The sequence below is a fragment of the Protopterus annectens genome, chromosome 7.part0 (assembly GCF_019279795.1).
Source record: "Protopterus annectens isolate FY-2018-M chromosome 7.part0, PAN1.0, whole genome shotgun sequence".
In the NCBI taxonomy this organism is placed as follows: Eukaryota; Metazoa; Chordata; order Ceratodontiformes; family Protopteridae; genus Protopterus; species Protopterus annectens.
This window is the reverse complement of record NC_056739.1, coordinates 153,788,238-153,806,690: the sequence shown is the minus strand read 5'-3', so window position 1 is coordinate 153,806,690 and position 18,453 is coordinate 153,788,238. Positions and strand designations below refer to the sequence as shown.

At 41.6% G+C, this 18,453-nt stretch overlaps 1 protein-coding gene across 3 annotated transcripts in view; it reads right to left on the bottom strand.

Moving 5' to 3' along the window:
* Positions 1-18,453, bottom strand: part of CACNA1S (calcium voltage-gated channel subunit alpha1 S) — a 3,469,037-nt gene that overhangs the window by 1,504,902 nt on the left and 1,945,682 nt on the right. For all 3 annotated transcript variants that reach the window (XM_044076603.1, XM_044076604.1, XM_044076605.1), the window contains one exon: positions 8,781-8,927. In XM_044076603.1, coding sequence (XP_043932538.1) covers positions 8,781-8,927 — 147 coding nt within the window. The remainder of the gene's footprint in view (positions 1-8,780; positions 8,928-18,453) is intronic.

Below are 18,453 nucleotides of genomic sequence, written 5' to 3'. Positions count from 1 at the left end.
AATCAAGAGAAATGATGCTATAAATAACAGAATTCAGCAAACACTGACTAACTTCCAGTTCAGTTAATATTCCTGCAACACACAGTTAAAATCAATTTAAATAGTGTATTTTTTTGAAAAAAAGTGCTGGGGGCTGCCTGTTCTCAAATGCTGTGGGCAATCCTTGGAACAAACTTCCAAGAGAAATAACATCCCTGACTTCCACCAACATTTTCAAGAAACAATTGAAAATATGCATTAAAAACCAGTGGCTTTGTTTCTGCTCTAATCCTGACTGATACTAATTCTCCTATTTGTCTAAATATTTCTCAACTAAAAACTTTTTTCTGATATTTTCTCTATGCTCCACACTGTCCTTGAATAAAAAAAAAATGTTTTTGTCTGACTGCTTATTGACTGCCCTGCTGTCCTGAGGAAACTCATGTACACTAAATGTTTTTTTTTTGTTGTTATTTTCTTTCTTAATACAACTATAATACAACAATCTGTCTTCTCTGTGTAACCTATAACTGATTTTTAAAAATTTTTGCTAAGCTGTTGCTATACTTACGTAAATTGTTTGTGTTTTACCACTGTTTTTATGGACTCTATATAAAATTTTTGTCTCTGAGCTTTTCTCCTCGGGCCTCTACTGAAAATGGAAATATATCCAGTTAGACTAGCCCGGTCAACAAATGTAAAATAAATAAATAACCTGATTTGAAGTGGTATTCCAGAGCTACACGGTTAAGACTCCTATACAGAGCACAAGCAGAAGCCTATTATTCAAAGTGGAAATAAATGATGATAGAACAGGGGGAAGCTCCAGAAACAAGGACAGGCTGGGATTTTGGATGCAGATCCTTAAGGAGAATGGCAATAACTATACAGAATATTATATTCATAAAATAGCAAAAAGTATTGTAAGAACTAAGCCAACATGGGAATGGAGAAAAGAGATTCTGCCAATAGGGATGTCTGCAATTAGAGATACAGCCAATAGGCAAGGAGGGGCTGGAATTTACTGGAGAAAACTGGCAAAAGGACCAAAGTACTGGGAGCAAATGATTAGAGAGGGAAAGGTAATAGAATGGGAACAGGCCAAAAATGTATTTGGACTGCAGGTTAGAGATGGCCTTCCCTATCAAGGACTGATATCAGAGTATAGGGAAAGATAAAGGAAACAGGGTGATTGTTAGTGAACAACCAGCACTGGTAGTGTTTTTAGTAGAATCTAGAACAGAAGCTGCTTTTAAAAAGGAATAATTAGTAGAGCATACAAAATATTGCATGATAACTATACAAATCAATCAGAGAAGGTTAGAAAGGATTGGGAAGACAGATTGGATATGGATAAGCAATTCACAAAGAAACAATGGGGATATATATATATGTTTTGTAAATATGCAACAAGGTCAGGAAGATTTAGGATCTTTGCTTGGAAGTGTTTACATAGGTATTTTTATACCCCAAGTAGACGCCAACATTTTTTCCTCAGGTAGACGGCAAATGTTGGAGGTGTGATGGGGAAGAAAGAGGTAATTTGGAATATCATTTCTGGGAGTGTAACAAATTGGTAGACTTTACAAAATCCCTACAGACTACTCTATCAAAAGTACTGGGTGAGTACACTGGTATGACTAAAGAAATTATTTTTTGAGCTATCATACAGAATCGGAATTGTACAGACATGGTAAGGCTTTGCTGAGTCTAATCGTGGTGGCTGCCATAAAAAGCACTTACTAGGAAATGGAAATCAAAGTCTAAACCAACTGTAGTGAATTTAGTAACATAAATAAAACAACTGGAAATGGGATGTTTAGAAAAGTACAGGAGCAAATTACATAAAAAATGGAAATTGTGAGAAAATTACATGTAGATGACAAATGAGGTTTAAAAGAAGGCAGGATTTGAGTAAGCTATGTAATGTTTGACTGACAGTGACTGGATAGATTATAAGTGATGTATAATGTTTGCAACTAAAATTATGTCAACATGGCTTGTTTTCATTTATATAAATATATGATTGTCTATGTCATAAGTGATAATTTAATAAAAATGTTTCTTGTTTAAAAAAAGAGACAGCTAATATATAAAACAGAAGTTAACTCACACTTTAACATTAGGCGGAGGGCCTACCCAGTTTAATCTGTCAGTGTCCAGTAAAAGAGCAAAGGAGTTGAGATTGGAGTCGCATCCAAGGCCAAGTATATAGTGGATGAGAGTGGGAAGCACTTCCAAGGCCAGATATATAGTAGGGGCAGGCAGCTGAAAAGTCTCCAAGTTTAAACGTACAACAGGGAAAGGATGGTTAAGAAACAAGACTGATTTAAATGACAAAATATGTGCAGTAATTTATATGTACTTTCCTCTATGCAAAATGCAGTCCAAAAGCTTTATTTTATTTTAGCTTCAAGAGATCTTTCAGCTTCTTTTGTTCAAGAGGTGTAACATGTAAGCTTTTCATCAAAAGGGAAGAAAAAAAGCTTAGTGACCTGTGTGGTAATACCTTTTGTACTTCTCTGCTTTTTGTCAATGGTTTAGTCCAAAAAATATCTGTTTGCATTTTTAGATTGTTCTGGGACTTTAGTCTTGTAGCATTTGCAGTTGTGTGAAGACTGTATATTACAGCCAGATTTTAGCACTGTTTCTACGTTAAACTGTACTTTTACTTCCATAAGCAGAATTACATGTAAAATGTAGCTTTTTGTATTTTGAACCCAGTGTGGGGCCTCAGTCTTGTAGCTTCTTTCACAGTTGTGGCAGGACTGTAAGCTATCGCCAGATTTGAGCCTCACTTAATCATTTATTACAGTGTTACTTGTAAATTTCTTGAGAATTTAGTGTCATAGTCAAAGACATGCAGTAGTTGGACTGGACACTCTAAATTGGCCCTAGGTGTGAGTGTGTGCGTGTGTGTGCCTTCTGTGGAAGGTTGGGCGCCGGGCTGGCAACTCAACACTGTAAAATTCCACTGCCAATCATGAGCGGACAGATGATCTGCTGTGGCGACCCCTAACCGGAAAAAGCTGAAAGAAGAAGAAGTCTGTTTTAGGATTGCAGTAATGGTCATATTGTGAATTCCATTACAGAGTTTGTGATTCATTACCTTTTACAGCTATATATACCTGCTTAAAGTTGCATTCCCGTAGTCTGGTGCCTTACTCTGTGGTTGTATTGCAGTAGTGGCAGTATTGTGAAGTCTGCTCCAGGATTTGGGCTTCAGTACTTTTTACAACTTTATATACCTGCTTAAAGATGCATTCCAGTGTCTTTCTGTTTACCTTGCTACTATTGTTACCCCTGTTTTTGAGTCAGCACCACCCACCATTGAGACATTAAGCTAAAAGTTTCTGAAATTCTAACCACAATACTTTAGCTCCAATACTGGCTTTATTTGGTTGGATCCCTCTCTAGGAAGTCTGCTATATTTAGCACAGAACTACATATACTCAGGGTCTTTTGTTAAAGACTCTGAGAGGTGTAAGATATAAACGTTTCAACAAAATGGAAGAAATAATATTTAAATTTTGCTTAAATGTTTTAATTTGCACTTACAGTGCCCTGTGTGATGATACTTTTTTGTACTTCTCAGTTTTTAGTCCATGGTTTAGCCAAAAAGTTATCTGTATGTTTAGTTTGTTCTGGGACATTAGTTTTGTAGCTTCATTTGCAGTTTAGAGAAAAATATGTATTTCTGCGAGAGCTTAGCATTGTTTATACATTCTGTGGCCTCAGACTTGTAGCTTTTTTCACAGTTGTGACAGAACTGTGATCAACTGTCAGATTTGAGCCTCAGTCATTTATTTCAGCTTACTGGTAAATTTCTGCATAATCTGGTGCCTTAGACTGCGGTAGGATTACAGTAGTGGCAATATTGTAAATTCTGCTGTACAACTTGTGCTTCAGTACTTTTTTATAGCTGTATATTCCTGCTTAAAGTTGCATTCCAGTACTTTTTGCTTACCTGTCTACTGTTTTTCCCTTGTTCTTTGATTCTGCCCTACCCTCCACTGAGATATTAAGCTAAAAGTTTCTATAAAAAATATTGAATTGTTTCCCAATACCATCATCTTCTTGTTGTGGTTTTAAAAGGCTGTGTGTCTGGCTTCTGTCTCTCATGATAACCTGACTTTCAAAGTCCTTCCTCCCATCTTTCATTGCTATTGTCCACTGTGTAACCTATTTAAACACTTCCCCACCCACTGTCTTCCATATATCCATAATACTAAGTGCCCTCCAAGCAAATCAGAATTGCACTTGAGTAAACCTCCTTTACTACAGGTTGTCTCCTATTCATTTTCCCAGAGCTCCCATCTTCTTAGCACCCTCGCCGAAATCTGAGAGGGTCCTGAATTAATCTTGCTCCATCCTTGGCAGATAAGAGATTTATTTTATTGTTTTACACCTCAGTTAACTGTTTAGAGTGCTACCGTTTTATTTTGGCTTTCTTTGTTGATTTTGCCTTTAAATCATTCTAAAGTTCCTTAATACTTGAAATTGTCTTGCAAGGTACTTCATAGGTAAGTACTAGGTTAACTGCTCCTGTGGACCATTTTAAGCCTAGCCAATTTCCCCTGGTGAGAATAAAACTCTGTTTCTCTTGTGTATGAGGCAAATACTTTAACCACTATGACAACTCCAATGCCAAAATGTTTAATTTATTCATAGGTTCATACTAGGCTAGCTGCCCTTATGGGATATTTTTTAAGCTTAGCCAATTTCCCCTCAAAAGTGAGAATCAAACCAGTCACCTTGTGACAATGAGGTAAACACCTTAACCATTTTGCCAACCCCTTCTTTGTTGAAGCATTGCACTCACAAGCAATATTTCTTGGTGTTATTACATCAAGAGGTTAGCAGTGACCGGTATATACACAAAAGTCCAGAAAGTAAAATTATCTATAAAACTTCTCTTAGAGCTAAAGGTTCATAGATTAGGTTCACAGATTAGTAATATGCTAACTGCCCTTGTGGGCCATTATGAGCCTAACCAATTACCCATGTGAGAATCGAACCCTGTACCTTGTGTCTGTAAGGTAAATTTCTTAACCATTATGCCAACTTCCCACCTAAAACCTATAACTTAGTGTGGCTAAAACAAAGTAATTGAAGAGGGACAAGCTTAGAATAGCAAGTTTCCACATTAAACAGCATTGCTATGAAATATTACCACAATCTAACCTAGTGTAGTGCTGAACCCCAGAGATGACCGTAAAAGAACTCTGTATATCCCAGTCCATGACCTACAGTAGCCCACCTAAATACAGCTCCAGACAACATGGATATGCAATTTCTAAATGTCTCCTTGCCCAGCTTAGTAGATATGGGCATTCTGAGATAATACAGCAATTGTCTCGTGCTCACAGACAATAGTTCAATCCTTAAAAAAAAAAAAAAAAAAAACACAGTATGCAAGAGATGCACCTACCCAATTTCACTGGAGGCACAAATCTTGCATACAAACAAGGTTGTCAAGAACACACAAACTACATCAACCACACACAGTGGCCACCACACACATAGACCAACCTATGCTGATGCACTAAAAAACAATCTTCCCAAATCTCAAAAGATGCTTAAGCCTATCTATGGCAATGTGTATCCTCGGCAATCTCTAAAGAACTCACCAAAAGCAACATAACATACCAAACATACATCTACATTGAGTGGATTCCCAACAGCAAAGCCCCTAAGGCAAGAAAATACATTACCCATGACTCTTGTTATAGAGAAATCCATTGTATGGCACACAGATGCCTCACTCACTAGATGAAAAAGGATAAGATAACAGTTACTTATATGGAACTAGGATCTGCCTAGATACACATGCACAACAGGTACCAATATGATTCTATCATAGTCCATGTGAGCATTAATGATCTGAGACATACCTCCCTTTGATGATATGAAGAAAGACATTACTGATCTCTCTGGATATGTGTCTCAGACAGGTATGTGTCTTGCACAGTGTAGCATTTTACCTTCACCAAAGCTGATGCCACGGTATGAACAAAAGTTGACTGACTTCAATAACTGGCTTAGTTTCTGGTGTCTTTCCAGGAGGATGCAATATTTGTCAGCATGAAAGAATATGGTTAACAGCCACACTTGTCTCACCTAGACTTCTGAATATTGGATAAAACTTTATCCATCCCCTTAAAGCCTTTTTAGGCAATGCCAAACTGGCACACTTACTGACATAGCAAATAGAACTCAAAGAAACTTAAAGGTGCTACTGATCAATGCTAGGAGCCTAAACAAAAATCTCCACACGCTACAAGCTTTTTTCCTCTGGAGAATATACACATCTGTGCAATTATCATGACTTTGTTTAAATCCACAGAAAGTACTCCAGCATTGCAAGGCTTCAGTGTCTTTTACATATTCAGACCATCAGCTGAACCGTCAGGGACAAAAGAGGGAGGAGTCTCAATCTATATTAACATCAAGCATAACTCTACACTGGTTAAACAGGATGGTGCCCTGCAATTTATCTACATGCAAATCACCACAGACAAAGTCCCATACCATATCCTAGCAAGCCTCCTAAATAGCTTGAAACATGACTTATCAGGACCAGTTGAATCACTTTTCAACTACAGCCTCAAAACAGGTGTTATACCACAAGAATGGAGGACTGCAACAGTTATCCTACTTCACAAGGGTGGACCACCAACCGACCCCAGATACCACAGACCTATTAGCCTGACTAGTCTAATATGCAAAGCCGTGGAGTGAATTATCATGGAAAAATCAACAAAGGCATAGATAACCTTCAAACACTGGACCCAACCCAGTTTGGCCTCGTCAAAGGAAGGTCATGCCTACTAAACCTGGCGGGCTTCTTTAAGAAGGTCACCAAGGCAATGAATGGAGGGAAAACAGTGCATACCACCTACCTGGATCTGGCTAAGGCATTCAATACAATACTTCACTTGGGTTTAGTTGACAAACTAACCAAAATTGGCATATACCCCTGCATAACTCACTGGAATGTCAGCTGGCTCATCTACAGGACCCAGGAAGTCAGGACTGGTGATCCCACCTCCACTAAAAGACTGGTCACCAGTGGGGTACCTCAGGGTTTTGTTCTAGAACTGCTCCTATTTGGCATCTACGTCTCGGAGTTAAAGAATGATGTTAAGGGCCTTTGGCTAACCAAGTTCACAGATGACTACAAATCGGAAGCTATCATATATTCCCCCATATCACAAATATTTTACAAGTGGGTTTAAAACAGACAAATAACTGATGCCTGTGATATAAATAGAGCATGCATCTCAAAGGATCCCCACACTGTGGGAAAAAAGTTAATCCCTGATCCCATTCAAACAAAACCTTGATCACTGGATGGGAAATTGCAGACTGATGCTTGGTCTGCCCCCCCCGTCTTGGACTAACAGAGGTTGACAGTAAGTAAATTAATCCCTACCTAACATACACCCAACATATCCCTTAGCTACCTCCTTACTAACATACCCCACTATATAGGTGTCCAAGGTACTCAGTGATAAAACTGGGTTGGGTTGCATGACTAGGCTTATAAAGACCCTGGTGGTCATTAGCCTAGTATAAATCTATGAATTTATATGTGTGTGTGTGTGTGTGTGTGTGTGTGTGTGTGTGTGTGTGTGTGTGAGACAGAACAATGGGTTAGTATCTAATGGGTCCATAAGTGTATCTGTGAGAATGGCTACTGTCTGTGTTTGGTTTGGGGATTAGTGTCTCTGTGTGGTCCTGTTCAGGTGATAGGTTGATTAGCTACATAGTGGGTCAACTCACAGGTAAATTCCTGAGTAATGAGATCTTGCACTTTTGGGAATGTGGATAACTACAAATTGGTAAATGGTACTGTAGTGCAACTCATCTCATCACTGCAGTGTGTGATGTGCTCCTGTGTCATTTACTATGGATATCATCTTTTGCTTCAGCAGCAACAGGGCTAGCCACCCAGCAGAGTGAATGTGATATCCTGATCACATGTACAAAATGGGAAAAAGGGGGTTGATGCCAGTGCAAATGCTTATTACCCCTTACTCGTGCAGCTGTACTGAGCAGCTTACTAGGAATCAGAAGTTGCCCTTTCTCCTACATTGTTTCTGGGTACTGGTTCATCACTGTCATAGCATCTCAGAATCTTACCTTATATGTATATTTAATTATCATGAATGTTTAAGTATGTTGAGTTGCTTTACATGTAAAATATATCAGTAGAGTCACTGATAAATTATAAACTGGATGCTTCAAAAAAAACAAAAAAGAATTTTGTACATAAAAAAAGCAGTGAGACATTATTTAAAAAAATCAAAGCAAACACACACTTCCATGTCAATCCTTGAATGCCACAGTGATACTTTAAACATGCAACAGTAAGATGTACATCCAAAGAAGCAGATTTTGCCCCAAAAGAAAATCTATTCCACCTTGCAAAAGTAAATTTGTTTCTTCTGAATCCTATAAAATGCACTAATTATATTCTTTGTATGTACATGTCATATGAACATGTTTGTCTGCCTATATTACATACCTTTATACATAAACAATTAGCAAGAGGCATTAACACAGTACTAAATCACAGGAAAATTTAGGCCACACTACACTGTGATCCCACAGAAAATCACTCACATTAAAGTATATTCTTATGGGGCAGTTCTTGGATTACACTGTGTTGCCATCAAGTGCTATTATAAGTAAATAAAAAGGAAGGCTGTGGGAGATGGAAATTATCTGCAACAATAGCTAGTTAAAGAGCAAATGAAAAACAACAGTCTACAAAAAAATGACTGCTTCATACTTACTGAGGCCAACCTTCAAAGGTTGAAACAGTGAAGAGGGACATCATGGCATTCGGTACACTGTCAAAGTTAAAACCGCTAGTCATCCACATCCTCTTATGTAACGCCACCTGGTTTACATTGCCATCTTTATACACAACAAACATCCCACTGGAAGAAACCAGAACAAAGAGCTGACGTTAGACATGGAATTAAATTTCCACATGGGGAAAAATTATCATTTTCTTTCAAATGGCAAAGGTATCACAAGGGGAAAGTAAAAAACTTGGTGACTAGCTATCACAAAATACAGCATTAAAATAATCTTAATTATCCCCAAAATTTATAGCCATGAAAGCCTGCTCAGTTAACCGGGCTTGATGATATCCACCACCATCATTATTCCCATCTTTCCTTTCATGCAGCACTGCTCACTGCTCTGTGGCACGGCTGATCTTTACTGACTGCCCTGATCACTGTTTCTTTAATTACATTGTTGGGATACACAAATATGATGCACATTCTTGCAGACGGATGCACAGATATGAGAGCATTCTAATACACTCTACCTTCTGACACCCACAACCCTAGATTTCACTTCAGACCACTGGCCCAAGCCATCATACAAAAGTGCTATAAGTCCTTTTCTTCAGGTGCAGGAAAAAAGAAGACTCAGATGATTGTTAACTCCTCGCATATTCACCTCCTCACCAATAATTTACAAATATCACAGACAGAAGACTCAGATGAATGTTAACTCCTCTCATACTTGCCTCCTCGACAATAATTTACAAATACCATGGACCACTGCCACACTCAGAAGACGACTCAGATGAATATTTACTCCTCTCATACTCACCACCTCACCAATAATTTACAAATACCATGGACCACTTCCACAGACAGAAGTTAGATTAGAAATATCAACCTTCCACACCAGAGAGCTAGATATCTCTGGACATTCTCTAGTTTGTCTGATTTCTTCCATGAGGCAGAGAAACATTGGACTTACTAACATTTCACTATCAACTCGTAGAGGTAATGTCATTATTTTGATATATTCATAAGACTACTGCAAAAAGGATGTGGAACACAACTAAAATCTGAAAGACAATAACAAAAAGATAAAAAAACATGATACAAGATAAAACAGTGATGGAGAGGCTAGGCAAGACTAAAAAAGAAGAAGAAAAAAGGGGGGGGGTAGCATTATTACTGGTGTTGTTTACTGGTGGTTCCAGGCAGTTATGTGACTTATGCATGATCTTACAATATGCTAGTTTGGTTTGCCAAGCTGAAGGGTTGCAGCCCTAAAATGAAGAACCTGTACTGACTAATAAATCAGAAGGCAGAAAAGACAATAGAAACAGCAAGAGATGAGGAAGTGAGTGTTTATGTTCACCTTCTTTATGCCATAAGCTAGGCAGTTTCTCTCATATGTGGCATAAGACTCTACAGGATAATATAAAGAAGTGCGAGAAAGTACATCTGTTTAAGTTAACTTACCATGACAGCAGATGTTAAAATACATCACTGTTGCAGTAGCCATAACTAAAAAGGACATATCTGGCCAAGGATACTGGATACCTGGCCAGTCTACAAAGCTTCAGGCTCCTACAATTCAACACTGTACAACCACCCTTATCACAACAACATGTGCTGATAAAAGAGGGATCTATGTGCACACCAAAACTCAGAGCATGCCCTAAACAGGAAGGCTGAGGCCTAAACTATTAAAGGAATTATGCCACATCATGTCAAAAGTTTAAAAGCAAAAGAGGCATACTCCACTACACCCAGGGAAAGTGCAAGAAAAAGGAGGGCGTTGGTAATGGAATGGTTGCCTATTGAAACATCTACTGTTATGGTAAGTTAACGTGCACAACAGCGTTATGTTCTTCATTATATCACTGTTGCAGTAACCATAATGAGAAGTTATGTACCTACCATAACGTTCCATGTTAGTTGTCTTCTCTCGCCTTCTTTCTTGCTGGATGGGTTCAGAGCCGATCCTCGGCTCCGACTCGGCCACTTACTAAAGCTCGAGAGCTTATTTTACCGGCTCGAGGCAACCCCATATCCCATGATGCTAGGCGATAACTCCCCAGATCTCGTTTGGAAGCTGAAAAACCTAGCATAGGCCAATAAAACAAAATCCTCCAACTGGAAGGAGGAGGAAGAGGGATAAAAACCTCCAAAGATAATTATTTACACTATATATATCCTAGGACACCTAGATAGCGAACAAAGGAATAAAAGGACCCTTCAATGAAGGGAAGATCTTCTCAGTCTGTCCAGGCTAGGGGGATGGTGGGTGGGATGCAAGAAAGAAGGCGAGAGATGACAACTAACATGGAACGTTATGGTAGGTACATAACTTCTCAATGTTAAGTTGTCAATCTCGCCTTCATTCTTGCTGGATGGGACCGCGTCCCTAGCACCTTCATCCTGGGTGGCTCATTGGAACAGACTCTTAAGGATGGTGGAACCAAATGTTGCTCTGTCCCTGGAGGCCATGTCCAATTTGTAATGCGAAACAAAGGTATGAGGAGAGGCCCATGTGGCTGCCGCACAGATAGTGTCTATTGGTAGTCTAGCTTGAAAAGCTGTACATGTAGCTAGTGCTCTAGTTGAATGGGCTTTTGGCTTAGAAGTTAATTCCCTGCCACTGAGTTGATAAATAGATGTAATCACAGAAGACAGCCACCTAGATAGGATTACCTTGGAAACAGGAAGGCCTTTCTTATTTTCTGCGTACGATAAAAACAGCTGATCAGACTTCCTTATTTGTTTGGTTCTACCCAAATAGTATCGGAGCTGGCGGTGAACATCTAGATAATGTAGCTTTTGCTCAGCTCTATTAGTATAGTTTGGGAAAAAAACTGGGAGATCAATTGATTGATTTAAATTTGTCTGCGAAGCCACCTTGGGTAAGAAGGATGGATTAGTCCTTAGAGAAACTCTGTCTTTATGGAAGACTAAGTAGGGAGGACGAATGCAGAGGGCGTGAAGCTCTGATACTCTCCTAGCAGAAGTAATGGCGACTAGGAAAAGTGTCTTCCAGGAAAGAAATTTCAATGAACAGGAGACCGCAGGTTCAAAAGGGAGAAGAATTAAGGATGTTAAGACTAAATTAAGATCCCACTGAGGTGAAGGGTCTTTGATCGGAGGCTTAAGTAAATATACACCTTTAAGGAAGGCTTTGCAAAGCTTATTGGACATGATGTTGTGGTCCGATAAGCCTGTATGAAAATTCGATATGGCTGCCAACTGAACCTTTACTGTAGAGGCAGAAGACCCTGAATGAAAAATTTCGCCTAGGAAGTCTAAGACCGAATGAACTGGGGCAGTAAAGGGATCTATATTCCTTGCCTTTGCCCAGAAGGAGAAACATTTCCATTTACTAGTGTAAATCCTTCTGGTGGAAGATTTAAGGGAAGCTACTATGATATCCCGGACAGGATTAGAAATCATAGGAAGCCTGGCTAAGGACGGAAGTGGAGCAACCAAGCAGTGAGGTTGAGAGAATGTAGGGATTGGTGCAGCTGCCCCGACTGATGGGTCAACAGATCTGGAGCTGGGTCCAGATGCCAAGGCTGTACTAAAAGATAATGATGTAGGAACGGAAACCATATCTGTCGAGGCCAATAAGGGGCAATGAGAATCAACTTGGCTCTCAAGGCGGTTGCTTTCTGAATTACTTGTGGAATTAGAGGAAAAGGTGGAAAGGCATAGAGAAGTCCCCGAGGCCAATCTTGGACTAGAGCATCTCTGAGGGGATGGCCTGGAAGGGGGAAGAGGGTGAAGAAGTCGGGGCATTTGCTGTTTTGGGATGTAGCAAAAAGATCGCAGCAAGGAAGGCCCCACTTCTGAAAAATCTCTTCTGCTACCGATTGTTTGAGAGACCACTCGTGTGGCATGAGTATGGCTCTGCTCAACCTGTCCGCTATGAAGTTGGACTTCCCGGGGATATGCATTGCTATCAGAAACCGCTGAGAGGAGATCGCCCATTGCCAAAGTCTGAGTGCCTCTCGACACAGGGGATAGGACTTGGTTCCGCCCTGCTTGTTGATATACCACACAATGGACATATTGTCCGTTTGGATTGCAATAGTTCCTAGGGGAAGAGAGTCGTGGAGGGCTTGCAACGTTAAAAGCACTGCTCTCATCTCTAGGACATTTATGTGCAGGTGGCGCTTGAAAGGTTGCCAAGTGCCATGGACCATCCTGCCCTGAAAATGCCCCCCCCACCCGATCAGGGAGGCGTCCAGGGGAGGAGGAACAAAGGGTCTGCCCTGATGGACTTGAGGGGACAATATCCACCAGAATAGATGACTTTTGCAAGTTTGAGTTATCATGATCTTGTAGTTCATGTGGAGTTGCTCAAAAGACCATTGGGCGAACAGCATCCACTGTAGAAGATGCATGTGAAAACGTGCAAGGGGAAGAAGTGTTATGGCGGCCGCCATAAGACCCAATACTTTCAGGCCTGAATTTTGTCGCTCTGAAGAAGAACATGGACATGGTTTTGAATATCTAAGACTCTTTGGTCTGTTAACTTTGCTGAAAGTTGTACGGTGTTCAAGTTGGCGCCTATAAAGGTAATAGACTGACAAGGTGACAAGGCAGACTTTTCGAAATTTATAGAGATTCCTAGCCCTCTGCAAATGTGAATGGTGTAAGCTCTGGCTTGGAGAAGTTGATGCCTGGTGGTGGCAGTGAGGAGCCAGTCGTCTAGATATGGAAACACCTGGAATCCTTGCCGTCTCAGGTGAGACGTAACCGCTGCCATACATTTGGTGAACACTCTGGGGGCTGTAGTGAGACCAAAGGACAGGGCTCTGAATTGGTAGTGACTGGACCCCAGCCAAAAGCGGAGAAACCTTCTGGAGCGCCTGTGAATTTTTATGTGATAGTACGCATCCTGAAGGTCCACGGAGCACATCCAATTGTCCTTGCCCAGAAAGGGCAGAATGGACTGTAGTGTGACCATCCGGAATCTTGTTCTCTTTACAAACTTGTTCAGTTTTCTGAGATCTAATATTGGTCTCCAGTCCCCTGTCTTTTTCGATACCAAAAAGAACCTTGAGTAGATTCCAGATCCTAGTTGGTCTGCTGGGACTGGCTGGATGGCTCTTTTTGCTAGCAGTTTTGATATTTCTGATACTGCTAGTTCCCTTAGACCGGGTGGAACATCTGGAAGGGTTCCCTTTTGTTGAATTGGGGTTTGGATAAAGGGAATTTTGTAACCCTCGCATATGATCGACTGTACCCATTTGTCTTGAGTAAGGGAAAGCCAGGCTATTGGGTACAGCGACAATCTTCCCCCGACTGCCTCCGAAGGTGGACAATCGGGCAACATCTCAGGGATGCTGGAAGGGTTTGTCAGAGAGAGGCTCCCTGCTACCCTGGTTTTGCGGACCCCCTCTGCCCCTAGGGCGGCATCTGTTGTTGTTACCCCCTCTGCTTCTGGGGGTAAACTGACCTCTTGAGTCAGACGTCACTCCTTGAGATTTGCAGAACCACATTTTCCCACCCTTCTGACCCTTAGGGTATGGTCTTGAAGGGGTGGAGAAACGGACTCCTACGGCAGAAAGAGTCTTGCCATCTTGCTCGCATCTGGTCAAGGTGTCTTTCACTTGTGGTCCGAACAAAGCCGAACCATCAAAAGGGGAATTTGTGAAGGACGCCTTGAAAGGGTCCATGAAATTACAGCCGCATCCAGGCGTGACGCCTTAAGGCCACTCCTGTGCCTGCGGCCCTACTCGCTCCATCGGCTGCATATGAAATCAGACGCATGGAGGAGTTAACAATCGAGTTCAGGGTTCCAAGCTGTGAGTTTATTTTATCCTGGGACCCAGCAGCTGATGGATCCTGTAAGACTTCTCCCAACTCTTTGAGAATATCTCTCTGAAGGCGGGTGAAGTGACACAGGTAATTCAGCGACTGCATGGCAAAGGTCGCTGAAGAAAACATCCGCTTACCGTACCTATCCATGGTCCTAGAATCCTTATTAGGAGGATGGATAGGTACTGAAGGATCAGCTAGTTCCTTCTTGGTGGCTGCAGCCACCACCATGGCATCTGCCAGTACACCTTTTGTTAGGAATTGCTTGTCAACTGGTGCTGTAATGAATTTAGATGGCCTCCGAGGGGTGGGTTCCACCGAATCCGGGGCCGACCACACCTTCCGAGCCACTACTTCCATAAGGGGGTTGAAAGGTGGAGACACCCAGGAGGTGGAGGGTCGAGAACCGAACGCCTCCAGGTACACCGACTCGTCCGCGGAAGGATTAAGGGAAGACCAGTTCCCCCTCTGCTTCAGGATTTCTAGGATGTCTGAGAAAGAGACATCCTCAGAGGGGGACTTTGGGGATCCCTCCGACTCATCCAAGTCGGTGTCAGATGTAATAGACTCAGGGGAGTCCACATGCTTCCTCTTACATGTCCTCTTACGCGGAGGCTCCGCTGACAGGTCAGGAGAAGCCTCGGAAGAGGAAGAAATTCCCAGTGGGGAAACCTGAGGTGTTGGATCTCTGGGTCCGGGAGCAAGAGAGTGAGAAGAGACATCAGCAGGCACTGTAGTGGGAGGAGCTGATGGAGCTGACCGTTGACTAAGCCCTGGGGCTAGTACGCTCCTCATCACCTCGAAGGCTCCCCTATCAGAAAAGCCAGAGGGCCTCCGCTCCGAAGAGGTAGGAACCCCAGGCCGCACCGACAGGGAAGGCTCCGAGGCCGATGTCGGGGTCGAGCTCACCAGCGCCGACGCTCCAAGAGGGAGAACGGGGTCGGACAATGGTCAGATGCCACTCGCCCCCTCGGAGCCGACGAGAGAGATCAGGTGCCCAGATCCCTCCAATGAAGGTATCAAAGAGGAGATCGGAGCAGAAGACGAAGGAGCCGAAGGGGGAGGTATCGGCTCTGACGCCACAATGGTCACAGCTCCGAGGAGCTCCAGCTCCGAACACTGAGGGAGAGTCGAAGGAGGAAAAATAGGTGGAGTCATAATAGCTACTGTCTGATGAGATGGGCTAGAGATCATCTGGGTCAATGCCTGAGACTTTAACAGCCTACTTACCACTCTCTCAAGGTCGTGATCTGAAAGTCTGGATGACCGAGAAGATCGGCTCCGATGGCTCCACTCCGAGAGCAGGGGAGACCTCGGAGCCGAATGGATGGACTCCAATGAAGGGGATCTTGACTTCTTCTTAGATGGAGCCAACGGAGCCGAAGACACGTCGGCTCCAGGGGATCGGCTCCAGCCGGAGCCGATCTAGGCACAGACAAAGAGCCAGCAGCCGAAGGCTTAGTACTTGGAGCCGACGGTTTTGCAGGTTTCGAGGGCCTCCCCGATGCAGACTTAGTCGGGGAGCCCTCGGGCTTTAACAAGCCCCTCAGTATAAGTTTATTCCTGTGCTCCTGCAGGACTCTTAGACTGAATGCATAACATACTGAACAAGAGTCTTGCAGGTGCAGGGGTCCCAGGCAGTAAACACAAGAAGTGTGACCGTCTGTCAGAGACATTTTCTGACAGCAAGAGTCACACTTCTTAAAGCCTGAGACCTTAGTTTCTTTAGGTTCCTTCGACATAACAGTGTTGAGGGTTCACAAATGTAACAGAAAAACACACACACACTCTCGAAAATGATAAATTAACAATAAAATGTTAATAGGGATACTGACACACCCAAACACTCCACAGGATCCCTAAGAAAAATTAGGAAAGGGGCAGGCTTAAGGCCTAACCTAAGAGTGGAGGGGGAGGCATATAAGGGATAAAAAGGGAAGGTATATAAAAAAGTAATAGAGTTAAGGGTAGTTACTAACTATTGAAAGAAATAACTAGGTGAAATTTTAACTCAAAAAGGGTGACTGAATACTATATATATATAAGACTTACCAGGAGCCGGTAAAAAACGCACCTCCCAAGCGAAAGCGCATAACGAGATCTGGGGAGTTATCGCCTAGCATCATGGGATATGGGGTTGCCTCGAGCCGGTAAAATAAGCTCTCGAGCTTTAGTAAGTGGCCGAGTCGGAGCCGAGGATCGGCTACGAATCCATCCAGCAAGAATGAAGGCAAGTTTGACAACTTAACATCTATATGTGATAATTTCCAAAGATCAGGAAAAAAGGGTAGGAGGAAACGCATCACAGTCTAGGAGATCCTGGAGAAAAGCTCTAGCAACATCTATTCTAGTTCTGCAAGCTGAGTCAAGCTTGTAGTTTTTACTGAAAGTAAGCACTAAGGACCATATTACTGCTTCTAGAATAGTTGAAGAGGCTAACCCTTTCCAAAAAGCCTCAGAAATGGCTATAGCTCTGGTAGAATGAGCCTTGGGGGGAGGGGAACTTTTGCCATGGTTTGAGTAACAAAATTCAGCAACCTGTGGCAGCCACCTAGAAAATGGTTTGTTTAGATACTGATTGTCTTTTGTCTTACCATCACAGAAAACAAAAAAGTTGGTTAGCTTTTCTACAATCTTTAGTCTTGTCCAATTAAAACTGTCTGTGGATGTCTAAAGTACTGAGAATTCTCTCTTCCCCGCCTTTTTGTTCACTGCAAAATACAGGGAGATGAACAACCTGGTAAGGATACATTCTGAAACAACCTTACTACATAAAGGAAGGGTTGGTTCAAAGACTCACCCTGTTCTAATGGAAGATTAAAAAAGCTCAGTAAACATCAGGCCCTGTAATTCAAATGCCCATCAAGTAGAAAATGCAGCATTGAGCAAAGTAATCTTCCTACGTTAGACATTTCAGTGAATAACTAGCTGCAGGTTCAAAATGAGATACAGTTAATTTCTCCAGCTCAAAAATTAGATCAAAGGAAGGCATCACTTGTTTTCTAGGTGGCTTAAGTAATATCCCTTTCAGAAATTGTTTAACTTGGAATAAAGAACATTGTTAGCCTAGCTATCTGAAATGTTATAAATAATTATATGTCATTTGTGAATATTAATATGATTTATATAGAAGTGTGACAGAGGGAGATACTGCCAGCACAGCTATCTGGAATTTTGTAAATGGTTATGTGTCAGTTGTGAATGTTAACATGATTCATATGCTTATGCTACAAATGTATTAGAACTGTATGTTATGTGTATATCAAACTACTGGTACAGAAGTGTGTGTAAAGTACTGAGCTTAAAGATGTACCCACAGTGTACCCTACTGGAAAAGAACAGAAATGTGTATACACTAGTATAATTGCGTAACTGTATATAAACAGTGAAAACTGGAACATAGAAAGTTAACCTGCAAAACTTCAGAAAATTGTTGAAATTAAATTGTTTTATAACTACACCATAAAAGTTAGTTTCAATGCAGCAAGGAGACATGATGTCTAAAACTAGGCAGCCTTCTGCATTGTATTGCAAGTGTTTTATTGTTTTACGTCTTCCAGCAGTTGCAAACATCTGAAGGCTATGTATATTCACATGGAGATGCTAAATGCTAGCAGTTTCTAGCAATGGTTGTTGAGCCTGGGAACCGGGGTCAGGTGACAAAAAGTAATGTGATGCTGCAAGTATCCCAGTAGTAATATTTGATATTAATTTAAGAACTCTGAGAGAGTGTTAGTGCATTTTGTATTTTTGTCTTTGGCCTGGCAGCATCTACTGGAAACATCCACTCACCACATCTGTCTTGTCTTGTTGTAAGTGAGTTAACTAGGGTACAGTAATTTCTCTTTAT